This window comes from Diorhabda sublineata, chromosome 10 (assembly GCF_026230105.1).
Source record: "Diorhabda sublineata isolate icDioSubl1.1 chromosome 10, icDioSubl1.1, whole genome shotgun sequence".
Classification (NCBI taxonomy): Eukaryota; Metazoa; Arthropoda; class Insecta; order Coleoptera; family Chrysomelidae; genus Diorhabda; species Diorhabda sublineata.
Window position 1 is genome coordinate 13,289,212 of NC_079483.1, and position 17,019 is coordinate 13,306,230.

The 17,019-nt window shown below is 32.1% G+C and overlaps 2 protein-coding genes across 3 annotated transcripts; one reads left to right on the top strand and one right to left on the bottom strand.

Annotated features, from left to right (window-relative positions):
- Positions 1 to 221: 221 nt before the first annotated feature.
- On the bottom strand, positions 222 to 8,458 carry LOC130449743 (TIP41-like protein). The gene is made up of 4 exons (XM_056787729.1): positions 8,202 to 8,458; positions 4,499 to 4,678; positions 3,254 to 3,473; positions 222 to 542 (listed from the first exon to the last, which is right to left on the bottom strand). The coding sequence occupies exons 1-4, from the start codon at positions 8,378 to 8,380 to the stop codon at positions 288 to 290; spliced, it is 834 nt and encodes a 277-aa protein (XP_056643707.1). The 5' UTR covers positions 8,381 to 8,458; the 3' UTR covers positions 222 to 287.
- Positions 8,459 to 9,468: 1,010 nt separating this feature from the next.
- On the top strand, positions 9,469 to 16,538 carry LOC130449781 (glutathione S-transferase 1-like). Of its 2 annotated transcripts, XM_056787782.1 has the most exons (5): positions 9,469 to 9,542; positions 9,602 to 9,755; positions 13,792 to 13,992; positions 14,107 to 14,274; positions 16,277 to 16,538. In XM_056787782.1, the coding sequence occupies exons 2-5, from the start codon at positions 9,615 to 9,617 to the stop codon at positions 16,427 to 16,429; spliced, it is 663 nt and encodes a 220-aa protein (XP_056643760.1). In that variant the 5' UTR covers positions 9,469 to 9,542; positions 9,602 to 9,614; the 3' UTR covers positions 16,430 to 16,538. The 2 variants fall into 2 exon arrangements, with proteins under 2 accessions (XP_056643760.1, XP_056643761.1); XM_056787783.1 differs by lacking the exons at positions 9,469 to 9,542; positions 9,602 to 9,755 and adding an exon at positions 13,172 to 13,733.
- Positions 16,539 to 17,019: the final 481 nt, after the last annotated feature.

Here is a 17,019-nt window from a genome sequence, read left to right on the forward strand (position 1 = left end):
TTCAAAAGCGGTTCAACTCGGAATTTATGTCCTCGTATAATATTCACTCCATATCTAAATGTTATTCCTTCTATACATCCATTTCTTTTCATGTTTCTTCATATCTGTTCTTTTTTCTTTCCTCAACTTCATATGCCTTTTCCTGTATTCTACACGCTTTGACTCACTCCCTATTTTCCGTTTACTTTCATCCCTATATATTTACCGAAAAGTAAAAGACATTTAAAAGAAGTATAGTTTATTGATAAAAAATACAAATAAAAATCAATTTATAATTGAATGCATGATTAAATTGATGGAAATATAATTTTTTCATATATGGATTCTCTTAAAGGTATATGTGGTGACAATAAATTTGGATCACCAAACATAGTCAAAGGTAAATTCAATTCTTTTATCCCGCATTCCTTATTGGTATATTCGCGTAGTAAATAGTTTGTCGTAAAATCGTGAAACAATCTTGTATCATTTACTCGTACCATCACATTGTCTACTCTCAAAAAAAATCTTAACAGAATGAAAAATGAGCTCGGCATCACCCTCTAAAAAATAAGTACGATAAATTAACAAAATCATATTTGCCTTTTGATATGAATTGAAAATATGTTTTAATCTGCAGTAAATTAAAACTACTATTATTATCTGAAATATTGAAAAAAAATCATTATTATTCGAACGAGATTTAAAGTTGAAAATATTTTCAAATAAATTTTTCCATCCTTATAAATTGTATACTTATTTAATCGTATCAGTAATTAAACAATAGTAAATCTGTAAAACTAATGTAATATTTCTACACAACTCTTGTCGGAATGTCTAGGTAAAAATTGGCAGGATATACTTCATATTTTATTACACAGCTTCTGGAGAAATATAGTTACAGTTAAAGTAAGTTAAAAGATTATCAAATATCTTTAATATCACAAGAAAACAGTATAATATGACTATCTCACTAATAAACTGGGAAAAATGCGAAAACAACAGACGATCATGTGACGAGGATAATATTAAAGAAAGCGTACTGAACACACTATTTACACCACCACTCCACCAACACCCACAATTACACTGTCTGACGCGTGTTTCGATCCGAAGTTATCGACTTCAGAGACTGAAAATAAATTAAAGCCTAGTGACCTGACTTACCTGTTTTATACCAAATTTTCGCACCAATAAACCTTCTCCCGCGAAAATTAATATATAATATATAAAGCCTCTATTGACTCAAATCCAAAAGAAAAATAGACTTAAATGGGCCAAAGAGCATAAAAATTAGAATTTTGTACAGTGGAGCTGTATAAATTGGAGTGATGAAGCTTTTCATCCAGATTGTTTGAAGCGGAAAGTAAAATTTCCGGCAACTGTGATGGTGTGGGGCTCGATATCTGCAAGAGGAGCGGGAAAACTACATTTCATAAACGGAATTGTCAATACTGAAAAGTACCTGGATATGTTAGAAAAATCATTGTTGCCAACAAGAGACGTAACTTTAACCGCTGAGAAAGCCTTTATTTTTCAGCAAGATGAAGCAGCATGCCATAAGTCAAAAAAGGCCTCCAAATGTTTCTCAGACAACAATATTCCACTTTTAGAGTGGGTTTCATGTAGTCCAGATTTATCACCAATAGAAACCTTTGGCATAAAATGAAAAAGCAGTTGCGTGCAAATCTAGTTAGAACTTTCATGGAATTAAAAAAAAAAGACTACAAGAAATTTGGGATGATTTTACTCCCGGATACTACCAGAATTTAATAAACACCATGCCTCAAAGAATTACAGCTGTTATTAAAAATAAAGGGGATGTTACGCAATGGTAAAAGTATGTTTAATGTTTAAGCTTCTCTGATTACATTAGGTTTTTGTTTGTTTTTTTTTGGTTTGTAATTATAACACATGTTAAGACTTGTAACTCCTGTAAATAATAAGTAATTTTTTCAATTGAGCCAACTGAAATGGGACGGGGCTCGTATGGTAAGACGCATTGTTCACTACTATTAACGACGATTAATCTAAATTAGGAATTAAGCCGAAATCCACTTTGTAAATATTTCGCCGTTCATTTCACCATGGAATTTGATGACGATTATTTCCAGGAAAACACTAAACTGCTATTCATACGAATCCTTTCTATGAACATTAATAAAATATTTGTTGTTGTAACCTCCTGGTTCACACTTTTAACATTATTGTCCTGCCAAGAACTTAATTTGTTTTCTTTGGCATGTTCCATCTACAAATATAACTTGCCTTGAAATTATGCTATCACGTTTCTCTCTATATTTTTGAAGGAAACCTGCTCTTTGGCTAGCAATATTTTTTCATTCTATTAATGCTCTTCTGTTGTCTTTCTTTTTATATTTAAATTTAAATGTTTCAATAACACCTATAAAGAGGTCCAATAGAAGGAATTGCCTTATTCTTCGTTCGTCATTTATGGTTTTGACAGTGACATGCTTCTCTAAAAAATAAAAAGTTTGAAATAATCCAATCTGTATACTCACACATTAAAATCACCTGTTTTCTAAAAATTTTTGCTTTGTGCTATGATGTGTAATCGTCCTTAATTTTAATTAAAGTGTAAGCTTTTAATCTAGGGGTTAAGAACATGGGACGGTATTGTATTATTGGTTCACATATGTATTTATTTACTTACATTTTACATATATACAATTTAAACGTCCTTAAATAGATGTTGACTTTAGAATGATACCTCCAGAACAGATGAAAGAGGTTGAAAACTCCGCCATTGTTTTTCTCCATCTCAAAATATTCAATCCAATTTATAACAAACTCTTGTGCTCATGGATTGAGTTGTTTCCAGCCATTTCTGAAAATAACTATAGAAATATATGAATTGTACAAAAATATAGACACTATTTACACACTAATATAATAAACATTGTAATCATCCCTTCGCGCGGCATTTTAGGTGTTATAAAATGTCAAAAGTTTACAAGTTTATAATATTCGTACTTACCGATGTGAAATTAGTTCTCAAAAGAACTGGTTTCAACAATAAATACACGTTCAATCCAAATATTCGCCAAAAACAATACAGTAAACAAAGTTCACGTCAAACGCAACTTTTAGTACGGTCATTGCGTCAATTATCGTTGTCGCTTTTTACGATTATTATGCCAATTTAAAGAAACTATTACGAATGTTTTGTAGTTGTCTTGTGAAGGAAATATGTGTTCGATAAAGACTTACATGGGTTGTATTTTATATACAAACAACTGAATTATGAACTTACAATTTTAACTGTACACGACGAAATACCGTTGTCATGTAATTCATCTTCGTACAACATTAGTTCCTGATAAAATAAAATTTTTTCTTTCTGTTTTAATCTCTCAATATCAATTCTCTCTTCCGTTTCAGTAATAGTATGCACATTTGACAGGCCTCCTCTATAATTGGAGCTAAAAGTCCAATCAAATGGTTTAATTTTTTCCTCCAAATTTTCTGCGGATCTACAAATATGTACAAATAATGTTATTAACAATTTATTGCCAAACAAAAACAACTTATACGAGGTGTCACCTATATTTATACGGTCTCTTAGAGTACAAAAATGGTAACACCTAAAATTATGTCTATGTACCAAAAGTAGTTAAACAAAACCAACGTACGATTTTTTGAATTGATTAAGTACATGCTACATGTAAAAATAGGTAAACTTTGAATAAGGTTTCATGTATTAGGTGTTGCCATTTTCATGAAAATAAGAGTTGGCGTAGAAGTTTAAGCCCCCACTTTATTTATATAAATGTAATTCATAAAATTAATTCAGATCAATAGTGATATTTGTTGTTTCATCATTTCAAATAATTCCATCAAATAGAACACCACGTAAGACAGGTATGATTTTTGGAGGATTTTAAATCCATTTGACCACGTATGCCGCTTTGAAATTTGAAAATGTATTATTATTACTATTGGAATATAACAACGACACACTTTTATCGGGTGTATTGTATTGTAGCAGACAATTTTGAAAGTACCAGAAAAACTTTGAAAGTAATCGACCAGATCTGCCATTCATTTATTTCATTCCTTATACTCTTAAAAATTTATATGTATTTATTTCGGTAGACGTGTACATGGAGGACACATATCAACAGATAATAAAATCTTGGCTATTATCCGGTCGGGTGTAATACGTTCTCTGTTTTACATTAACATAAATTAGTTGTTACTTACTTTATTACTGTGTTTATAGAAATTAATATTTTCTGTAATTTATATGCATGCATTATTCGATGGTCTCATCAAATGTCTAATTAGCAGAAGAGTTGGAGACAGATTTTTGTACAGGTGGCTGGAAACCACCGGTATGCAACACACCAAAAACCTCTTCAGAGAGTCATCTGTTCTGTTCATCTTTTATCGCCCATGATTTTCAGATACTTTTTTACTATTCGCCAAAACGGATACATTTCTTAATATTGGTATATTTTGAGATGCATACCATAGTTAAATAGAATACTTCACTAACCTGGATTCCTTCCATGTATCCGAATGAGCTACCTGTATATATTGTTTCCCATTACTAACTTGTTTTAACGCATCCAATGCATTAAAATCTAAGGTGAGACCTGATTTGTGACAAACTGTTAAACGATTATTTGGAAATACCATTTCGGGCAAATGAGGTAGTTCAAGTTCATTATTATATCTGTAGAAAGAATAATATATTAATATGTATGTTACATACTTCAAATTACTCGATAATCAATAAATGTATTTCTGAATCAGTATGTATTAAAAATGTCATACATTGTGTATTCTGTTACAACTTGTTCTTTTTCGTTCGTTTTAATATGAAAACTCAATAGTATAAGTTGAGTTAGTTCAACAAATTCAAATCAGAAGATGAACTATTGCAAGCAATAATTACAGTATGGGTGAATCGATCATGTCTTTAGTAATATTGTCCAGCTTTCACATTGTTCTTCAATCGTATGATTAACTGCTTATTCCCAGTTTTCATGCTTCACATTATTCACATCTTCCAAAAACATCTGTTTAACATCAATTATTTCAAAAAAAAGAATGTTTCTTGAAAGTGCTCCCTTTATCTGTGCTCATACCTGTTCGATCGGGTTTAGTTCGCAATGATATGCTGGAGATCCAACCACCTTTATTCCAAAATTTTCTGCAATTTGGTGAAGATGGTACCAAGGCGAAAAGGGAAGTCGAAACCGCGCCGCTCCAGCGGATTGGTAGAAGGGAAATACCGGTAGTCGTCTCAATATTTGTAAAAGGCAGTTCTCGAAATAACCAGCAGCCCGTCCACCACGCAGTCTACAGCAAAGACAAGACCCGGAGCAGACTAAATGACCGAAATTTTACCGTAAAGAGTTTCTGCACCAGTCCCTCCAAACTTAAGTGGGAGAAACCCAGGTAAGCCGATATAACTCATTGAATTGTGAGGGGTAGGTCAGTAGAAGTGATGGCAGCAACTGCTGGAGACCGCACCTGACTGTTCAGGTTAGAATCCGAGTATAGTTTGTGGGATTGCTGTTCCCAACCGCAGAGCTTTAGGTTTCGTGGGTTGAGAAAACTGCAACTGAGGGCGTTGAATAATCACATCTCAGTGGTGGTCGTGTTAAGGCCTTCAACCAAACGATTATACCGAGGGTGAGGAAACTGCTGGTGGAGGCGTATTCACACTCTAGTAGGAGTCGCAAAACTGCCATTGATGGCGCTTTGTTATCACTTCTTAGTTGTGGTTGTGATAGTGCCTTCAGCCAACCGAGTGGTCAAACACTTTGAAAATTGATTACCGCAATTAAGAAACGCGCATTTTGTGAAAATGGATTGGTCGAGGTGGACCAATTCTTGGCCTCCAAGATCACGTGACTTAAATCCTATCGATTTTTTTATATGGGGCTATATGAAGCCCTTAGTGTATGAAACAATGATCGAATCTGAACAAGACCTAATAGCTAAAATTCAAGCTATGGCAGAAATCATTCAATCCCATCCAGATTTATTCTCAAAGACATGTTTTTCAATGACAATACAGTGTAATAAGTGTATTGAAGTAAGCGACCTAAGCGTTTGAACAACTACTGTAACTTTGTCTCTTGGAGAAAACAAGAAATTATTCACTGTTCAACCAACAAAAGTATTAAATTTAAAGATAATTTGATAAAAAAAGACCTATTAGCTATACCAAATTTACACAAACATCGTTTTATGAAATACGTCGTGGAAGATATAGTAAAAAAACATAAACATATATCGCGAACTAGATCCTATAGAAATTATATGGGCGCAAGTGAAAGGATTTGTAACAAGACACAACACGACATTCAAAATGAAATACGTTAAGCTACTGTTTGATCGAGTCATTAGGGAGGTGACACCAGAGAACTGGCGAAAAACATTCCAACATGTCATTAAAGAAGAGGAGAAAATGTAGGATTGATCGGACCGTCGACCCATTAATTATAATGTCAAGAGGAAAAGACAGTTCCTCAGATGACGAAGAATATTATGATTTTTTATTATTTAATTTCTGTATAATGTATTTTTTGTATAATGTTCAAAAAAAAATAAGTGTACCTAATAATATATATATATATATATATATATATATATATATATATATATATATATATATATATATATATATATAATGCCTAATTTTTATTCTGTTAAAATAAAATTCTTTCCTTTTTACAAGTATCCTACCGGCACGCTTTTAGCACACTATTTTCAGTGTTTGTGAATGGATAACAATAGACTAAACCCATATATTGACCCTAACCCGGGTGGTACTACCTGCACTTAAAAAAAAGAAAGAATTTTACAATTAAATCAATGCCAAACTATGAAAGTGGCTTAAATATTCGTTGGGTCACTCTGTGGTCCCTTTGCATACCTAATGAGATTTTATTACTCTATACCTTTCTGAAGTAAAGTACAGTTTAGCTATACACATGAATCTGTCTGCTCAATTTCTTCAGCAAGTCCACGTTAGCTTAAATTACCATCAACATCTACTTCAGATAAATCTGTTATTTCAGACTGCAAAATCTGATAATTTTGATAGTGTCTAACTAAACTATCTATCAAATAGACTTCTTCATTGAATGAAACAACAAATTTTTCTATACAAGTCAACTAGCTTTTTACACCAGCCCGTTTATTTTTTAAATGTGCTATACTAGTAGCCATTTTAGTAGTGTAATTAATCAACAGTAACCATAATAAATAAACATATAAATTGAGATAAAAATAGAATAATATACCTGACTTTTCATAAGTGTGTGATATCAAAATCAATAATGACATAAAAGAAATATCATAGACAAGTATATCTTAATCAAAATCTAAAGGTATGGCTAATAATATTCTATAATAGGTACAACCTTTGAAATGAATGTTTATCAAAAATATGATGAGCAAAAAATAGAACTAAACACAAAGTACATTTTAACACACATCAAAGTATAAACGTCTTGTCTTGTCTTTTTATTCGCGGGTTGAAACTTTAAAAAAATTAAAGACCCACCGTATCTCTCCTGAACAGCAAATAAACGATGTAAATGGTTGTAAAAAAGATATAATAAACCAATATAAAAATGTTTCAACTCTTTGTTACTAAACCTAAAATAGGTTTAGTAAAGAAGAGTAATTAATATCTAATTGATTATTCAATTTAAACTTGGCGCCAATTAAGCCTCAGCCAAAATGAGCATGAAAATTTCGAAAAATGGGCAAAAGAAATTATTCCAATTTTACCAAAGATAGTGTTCTTGCCTTGGAACGTATGCTTCAGCTTAACCAATTTATTGATAAAAATAATATTCATAACCGAAAACACTGAATCCAATAGAATTGATTTGGGGAGCAATGAAACACTTTATTCAGGAAAAAGTATCAAATTCAATAAAGTTACTGATTATTGAGAAATGTAGAAATTAAAGAGAGAACATGTCTTAAAATTTTAAGTGAATTTGATTCAAAAAGAATTTTTTCACTTAAAACACCTACATATAAAACAAAATATTTTAAAATATTAAAATTATGAATTATGGATCATATGCTTTTTATTATACTTTAATTTATCTCTCATTATTTTAAATAATGTAAACCCTTCAGAAAACAAACAGTACTACTGAAACTAACAGGTTTTGTTTTATTCCCTATTGTTTCTTATGGAAATGTTTAATTGAAATGTAACTTACAAACAAAGTAGACATCGTTCTTCAGGTTTAGAGTTGCATGCATCATTATTTGTACAAATTGAATGAAGAATATGAGATTTTGTAAATTTCATCGTCCAGTCATTTATTGTATACTCTTCAGAATTCACTGGTAACCTGTGTATTTCAATTTCCCCATTATTTTTATTTACAGTGCACATTTTGTTTGAAAAAAAATTATTAACTTAAGGTAATACTTATTATTAATCACTTTGAAGTTTAACTGTGTTTTCAGTGTCAAGTGTCATTATGTCTTCTTCTTCCTCGTCATTAATTCTTCTGGCCTCCATCTTGACCACACTTGGCTACATCTGGTTTTTGTATTCACAATTATTACCATTGTTCTACAAAGGTTTACTATTTCGTGATTCAATAATGTAGTGCATTCAAACCATCGCACTTATATTCTTACGTATCGATTAAGCTTCACGTTAAAGTGTTGAGAAGCAAACAAATAAAAGGTAAACAACTCGTACGGAGGCAATTGGACAATCTAAGAAAACAGCTGATCTGCGTTTAAAGTACGAGGCATATTTTTTAAGTAAGTACCGTTTTGCGATTCCGCCGCCTCAACCCCAAGGTCAGCGTTCCGCACATGCGCGCTGGTTACCTACATCTCTTGTCTACACACTGACGCCAGTGCATTGACTTTCCTTGAGCGGTAGCACAATGAAGGTGAAGATTTTTTAGACCAAATTGTTACTGGTGACAAAACATGGGTGGCCTACGTCACACCAGAATTGAAACAACAATCCACGGAATGGCTGCATGTGGCTAATTGGACCAAAGATCTCATCAAATCTTTTCAATGGGAAACTCTAGATCATCCTCCCTACAGCTCTGATCTGGCGCCTGGGCGGTCACCGTCTTCAAGACGATAACGAAGTCAAAACAGTTGGTGATACAGTGGTTAACAAGTCAGGCGGCAGAATTTTATGAGAAGGGTATTCAAAAACTGGTGCCACGTTATGACAAATGCCTCAATATTCACGGAAATTATGTAAAAAAGTAGATTACGGTAAAAATAAAATTATTGCGATATCTTTGCATTTCTTTTTTTAATTCCAAAACGGTACTTACTTAAAAATTATTACTTAAACTTTTGATGTTTTCCTCAATACTTGATTATCAATTCTTGTCATTTATCTTCGAACACTGTTAATTAACAGTGTTATTAATAAGTTCTTTAGGTAGATTCCAAATATTTGAAGCAAGCGTAGTCATATAAGTAAAGACAAATCACAACAGAAAAAAGAAGAACATATTTAGCATCTGTTTGTGTTACATTGTATCTACGCTTGAAAACACAAAATATACACAAGGGCAGGTTTTATGAATAAAAACTAAGCTAAAATAATAGTACATTTGAATTTTTATTAAAGGTGCATATTTAAAATGAGACCGACTTTATATCATTTTCCACTTAGTGGACCGTCTAGAGGAGCCTATCTAGCTGCAAAAGCTGCAAGTGTTGATGTTGATTTACAGATTGTAGATTTATTTAAAAAAGAACAGTATAGTGAGGAATTTATTAAGGTAAGAAATATCGATATTAAATGATTAATTGTAAATATTATATCAAGGTACTTGGATTTTGTAGAAAGTAACAAAACAAGCAGAATAATATTTTGATAAACTTGATTAAATTATTTGAAACGTGTTCATAAAAAACTTACCTGTTAACTTTCAATTTTTCAGAAGTTAGTTTTTCAATATATAAGTATTTCTTTAACTTCATAATTCTTGTACCTGGTTTTATATTTTCTTGAACAAATGGTTTTTATTATAGGTCATTTTTACATTTCAGCCTAATTTCTAACCTGTCACATTGTATGGAAAAAAGAAACCTTCAATTTAGCTCAATTGTTAGGTAGTTTGTATCATTAATGTATATAAATGTATATGCACCAACATGTTTCCATGATGTGTGAATTTTTGTAATTAAACATGTTTCTATTTTCATGTTTCATACTTTGTTGTTAATGCATTTTAATTTTTTCAAATCATATATAAATCAACTAATATATAATATCACTTCATTTATATTTTGGTCTATTAGATTTCAATTTTGTAAAATATTTGTCATTTTCATAATGTTTTAGTTCCTTTATAAATGATTCTAAGTGACTGAAGTGATATCATAAAGTCCTCAGACATATGATATATTTTGATGTTCAGAATCTGTTTTGATTAATTGATTATACTTAATAGGTGTTTTTATTCAGATCAGATATCTCAATATTTAGAAAATAGATTAAGAAGTCATCCATATGATAAAAAATAATAAAATTATATTAACAAATCATAAGATATAAAAAAATACAAGAGAAAGTAAATTTTTAGAAATGTCTCTTGTACACAAAATTGAGAAATCCATCAATGAAAAAAAGACCTAAGCAATAGGAGCAATGTTTTACTACTATTTTATAAATGTATAAATTCAATGTAACTGAATAATTTGAACAGAGGATTTCTTCATTTTCATGCGCTGAAATTTGACAATTAATGATCTATTTGGTTTCCCTTGGTACTTCCTGGTATCATCCACTTAATTTTATGTTCTGTCTTATGTTTAAAGTTAGTACTACTAATATACATGTTGAGTTCCTTGGCTAGACTAGACATTCATATCTCAAATAATTAATAATGTATAATGTCTTGTGACTTCCTCCCATACCTTAACCAGGTTTTCATAGAATTCATCTTTTTCTGTTGCTTAGATATCAATTATTGTTATGTTTGCTATACTATTTTTTATTCTTAGCTTTGATATTTCTTTTCATTCTTTTGCTGATCATAAAATCTGTACCGTTCCTCCCTTGTTTATCTTCCCCGCCATAAAATAGAATATATTTCTCCTTATTTATTTGTCCTTTTCCCTTCCATCGTATTTCTTGGAGTGCCAATATATCTATTTTGTATTCCAACATTTCTTCTGCAATTTCTTCCACTTTTTCCATTGCCAGGATTGTCTTAATATTCCATGATGCCACTCTCACTACATCCTTCCATTTGTTTTTCTTGTTTTTACCTTTAGCCATTATCCATTCCATTGTGTTGTCGACTTTCATTATGTTAATGCTCTTTTCTTTAATTACTAGTTTTTTGACTTCTTCTCTTTATTCCCCCTTCATTCAATGCTAGGTTCATTCGTCGACTTTAATTTCTTTTTATTGAATTTAACATTACTAACATTATTTGAATGTTTATCGTCATTTAAATTAAATCCACTTACAGTCATTTTAAGTCTTTCTTCGTTTTCTACTTCATCTTGTGAAAATTATGTCAACTTAGTTAACCTTTCTCCGATGTCTTTACATTTGATCGTAGTTGCTTGCCTTTGCCACGTTTCTATTAACTCTTCTGGTAAACTTGTCTTTTGTAACCCCAAGTGATTTAAGAGCATGTAATTGTGCCTCGAATTTATCATAAATTTTTGACAATGTAATTTCTTCATTTGATTTTATAGCAGTATTTATTACTAGTGTTAATAATTCTCGAACATAAACGACTTTTTAAACTTTCAATAACTTTATCATTTGTTGGGGGGTAACTGTTTACTAAATCAGATGTTTTTGAATTCGGAATCATTGCTTGAGTCAAATACTGGAACTTATCTTTTTTAGTGATACTCTATCATCATGAATGTTTTTAAAATGACTCCAAAATTGCAACCAGTCTTTTAAATCACCACCGAATTTCTTCAATTCAATATTTCAATTCCCATCACACGTCATTTTGAATCCCATGAATTTCAAGTTTTTACAAGAATTTATACAGCTTAAAGCCACCGCAAATCTTAATTAATTATTGTAATTTTATTATTATTATACATTAATACCTATTCATTATATTTTACTTAACCATAATTTCAGTCCCAGATGATGAATACATAACTATTGGAAAGTTTGGAAAATATATTATTGTTAGTTCGTGTATCGGTGATTCATCGCCACGTTCCCAATAAAAAAAACGCGTATTTTATACAGGGTGAGTCGGGGGGAGCGCACCGAACAAAAATACAATTTTCATTTAACCTAGAACCGAACAAATTTTTAAACTAAAATGCGACTTGGTCAATACTTATGCTATACTGGTTGCTCACGAAATAGAAAAAGTTAAATTACAAAACGCTGTGGTTAAAATAAATGTGAGAGGAGAATTTTTCGTTGTAGTTTTAAATGTTAACTGTATTCCTAAAACTGTGACATTTCCAAAACTTATTTTAGAACCATATCAAATTAATACTATAAATATTCAATTAACCACCGAAGAAATGCCTGCCATTAGAAATAAAAAAGCAACTAAGACTAAGACTCGAACATCTTCTGATATATTTTATTTAGAATGAGACGCATCAACTTTTACTAATGGAATAAAACATACTATAGATACCCAAAATTTTGAACCCAGATATGTCAAATCGTATCGCTATCCTCAAATCCATAAACAAGAAGTGAAAGATCCGATCAATAGAATGCTTTCACAAAATATCATACAACCCAGTAATTCTCAATGGTCGTCACCTGTATGGGTAGTGCCCAAAATACAATCTTACTACATTTGGCACACATAAAAGATTTTTGCCTCGAAAACGTGGTATGCCAGTGCAATAATAGGATGAAGTGTTTCAGAGTATAATGTTGGGGAGAGTCTTCATTGTACCTACATCGAAAAAAGTTGAATGCTTCTGTTTACCTTTATTACTACAAACTATTCGAGGTCCGACGTGCTTCCAAGAACTGAGAACTTCCAAGTTACATTTATGAGACAACCACTACAGATTAGCTATAAGAGAAGCTGTACACACGGCAATTCAATTCATTCAATACAACCAATTGGACATTTCTCATTTAATATTTTCTAGATCAACTTTTTACTTTGATTACTTCAGCTCATGAGTTATCTCTATAATTTTTCTGTGTTTATAAATCTTTATTCATTTGTAGATTTCAGTTATTCAAAAATTATTAAACAGATTTTAGTCATTTACACACACAACAAGGATTGTACATCAATATCTTGATAGTTGCGTTTTTATGCCGAATACCTAAAAAGTACAAAAACCATAAGATCTTGTAACCCAATTATGCAGCACTTAAGAATTATTCATAGAAAACCACAATTACCAACAGTAAGATCACATATATGTAATACTTCTGTATGGACGGTTTAAATGGGAAGGAATGTCCCTCAATTAAAGTACTGACAATATACTATTTTCTCTCTCGTTTCAGATACCTCGTTCGGGTTGCATGCTTGAGAATGCTCAGAACCGAGCTGGAACCTCGTAGGATAGAGAAAGCGTTATGATTCTGTCTTCAAGTCTTCCACTTATAGAAACTGCCCATATAGAAGTATTGCATATATCTAATATCATTAGCGGATTAACCGATCATATTTTCCCAAAAAAGTCCTATTGTATCCGATATTGTTAGTCGAACAAAATAGAAAACTAAAGTGACTTATGTGGCTCAGAGCGTGATCAAATGACATATGAATTTATTTACAAAAGTAATATAAATCTATGCATTTCAATCAGGTATTTGTTTAAGCATATCATACTTCGCAGATTAATCCTCAACATACAGTGCCTACATTAATTGATGGAGATTTCACTATTTGGGATGGTCATGCTATAGCAGGATATTTAGCGACAGTTTATGCAAAGGATGCAAATTTATATCCAAAAGATCCAAAACGTAAAGCTCTTGTAGATCAAAGGCTCTACTTTGACTGCGGCACTTTATATCCTTGTATTAGACAAATATGTGTGAGTATTTATTTATTTTTCAATTATCGTTCATTCCGTTTATTGTCTTGAAACACGATTTTACTACTAGATCACAATAATAAATGCGTAAATATAATAAAGTTGTTTTTGTAGTATCCAATTCTATATATGGGGGAAGATCAAATCTATGATGAATATAAATTGCCTTTGGAAGAAGCTTTAGGATTCTTAGATGTTTTCTTGGAAGGAAATGAGTTTGTAGCAGGCAAACATTTAACAATTGCTGACTGCTCGCTAGTAGCATCCGTTTCAAGCATAGTGGTAAACAATTATTCCTTTAATACACATATGTGTGTAGTTGTATTGTTAGGAACAAGTTCGCGAAATGGCCAGCTACAATGAAATTTTAAAATTCGGTGAAAGCGCATTATTTTTTATAAATTATGGAAATCGTTTGATATTTTTTTTATAGCAAGCGGTTTAATTACATTGTTTCTTTTGAATAATGTCTAGGTGTATTTATTTATTTGTTTTGCTTCTTTATGTTCTAGAAGTTTGAAGAATTCTGTTTCAGTTACTTATATAAACCAGTTCATTTACCCAGTTTAGTTTAATTCATCATAAATAGTCGTAGTGACCAGAACGAATTAGTTGAGTAATCGAAGAATTTAAATAAATATTCAAGTGATAGTGATAAGTGGATTATTATTAGTTGTTAAGTGTAGTGAATAATATTTAAATGAATTGAGAACGTAAGAGACAGTGTCAGGTATATTGACATAAACATGGCAAAGAGACTTGGTGATCTGAAAGTGACGGAACTGAAAACCGAGATGGAGAATCGCGAGTTAGAAACGTCCGGTGTGAAGTCCAACCGAATCGACTATATAGGCTATATAGTGAGTAACGAAGGAGTGGCATTGGATCTAGAGAAAAAAATTGCTTCCATATAGTATGGCCGAGACCAACCGATAAATATCAAGTTAGGAGTTTCCTTGGACTTTGCACATACTATCAAAGATTCGTAAGACAATTCGGAGATATTGTGAAGCCACTAACTCGACTCACATAAAAATCAAGAGTTTTCGGAGTGCTCTAAGCCAGAACGGAACTACTGCGCCACGAGAAGAGAACTTGGCGGTAGTGAAGTCCGTGGAACTTTTCTACTAGTATCACTACCACTAAGCACTCAAGTTGTTGATGCAGCTCAAGAATCCTGAGGGCCAGATCGACAGATGGATTGAACACCTTCAAGAATACAACTTCGATATCCAACATCGAACCTAAAACCATATTGGGCTCAGTGGGAATCCCTTGTCCTGGTAGAGGGCATTTTAAAAAGAATTCTTGTGCATGATGATGGTTCAGCTAGTCATTTCAAGAACGAGAGTAGCCGAGGTACTGAGGAAATTACACGACCTCCATCGTGAGATCATCAGGGAGTAAAGAAAACCCTTCAGCGAGTCCGTGAAAGGTTTTATTGGATGAACATCCCGCCGATGGAAAGAACTGGTGTAAGAAATGTACATTTTGCGCTACGATTAATTGACCATATCGTAAGAGAAAGGCACCCATGAAGCAATGTTGGAAGTCTTTTCGAGATGATCGCTTTAGATATCGCTGGACCATTTCCGATGACAGAAAGTGGTAGTAAGTACACCCTAGTTGTGATTAATTATTTAATAAAATGGGTGGAAATTCATGCGATCCCGAATCAAGAGGCCACAACTGTGTGTTCCAGGATATCTGTGACCAACTGGGAATGAAGAAGACCAGGACGACCGTATTATATCCAAAATCAGAAGGAAAGGTCGAGAGAATGAACAGGACCATTGACACATATCGGTCCAAAGTAGTTTCCAGCCACCAGAGATATTGAGATCAGTATCTATCCCTATTTACAATGGCTTACCGATCCACCATTAATGGTGGTAATATACACGAATTGGTTTGCTCGAATCTTTAGCTAAGCATCTAAATTCAGGATCTGATAATTGGATCGATCTATCTGTCAAACTTATTATCACTGTTTTTTTTTGTGACATAGGATGACCCGAATTGAAGTTTAAATATCTTGAGGACCAAGTTGGTTTCGTACATATATATATATATATATATATATATATATATATATATATATATATATATATATATATATATATACGGAGTAATAGTAGTATTAGAGGGGAGATAGTATGACAAAAGATCGAGAGGATGTAACGTCCCCGCGAGTGTATATGATGTGGAAACGAGTTCAATCACCTCATATTTTTGTTATAATTGATTAAGATTTCCATATTAATATCTCCCCCAATATTTTTAGGCGGTAGGTTGGAATATAAGTGCATATTCTAATGTTGTTAACTGGATATCAAGATGTGCTTTGGCGATTCCCGACTATGAAGAGGTTAATCAGAAAGGGGCAAATATGTATGGTAAAGCAGTCAGAAGCAAACTTGCACCTGGGCAACTGTAAAATTATCTGTTTTTTTGCTATTTAAAACATTCGTTGACAAAAAATTCAATTTACTTCTTACATATGTTCAAATTTATTTACTCGAATAAACAAAAACAAGCATCAAAAATTATTTTATTTCTTCATATCTCTCTTTCTATAGATACCTAATATTTCGGAAATAAGGTCTGCCGCTATTTAGAGAAGAAAACAACGTCGTATATCCCAACTAAATAATTCTATAAACGTAATAACTGAGATATCCTTCTTACTTTCATTAGAGTCACATGAGTTACATTGACTGATTCATAATAACACATTATTGAACTTTACATAACACGGGACTGAGACCCTCATTTGGGTTAATTTCCATTGGTCATTCAATAGTCTGATCGACCGGAAAGGCATTAGTGGTGTTCACCCACCATGCATTTTCTCCAGAGCCTCTTATGCTCTTGACTGGTTTTGTCCATAGTGACTCGTTTGTCAATCGGACCTAACACTTGTATTATACTTTAAACTTTCATTTATAATTTTATATAATCTATATTTTTATCTAGTTTCAACCAAAGCTTCACATTTAACGATACGGTCTCCGGACGAAGACCTAT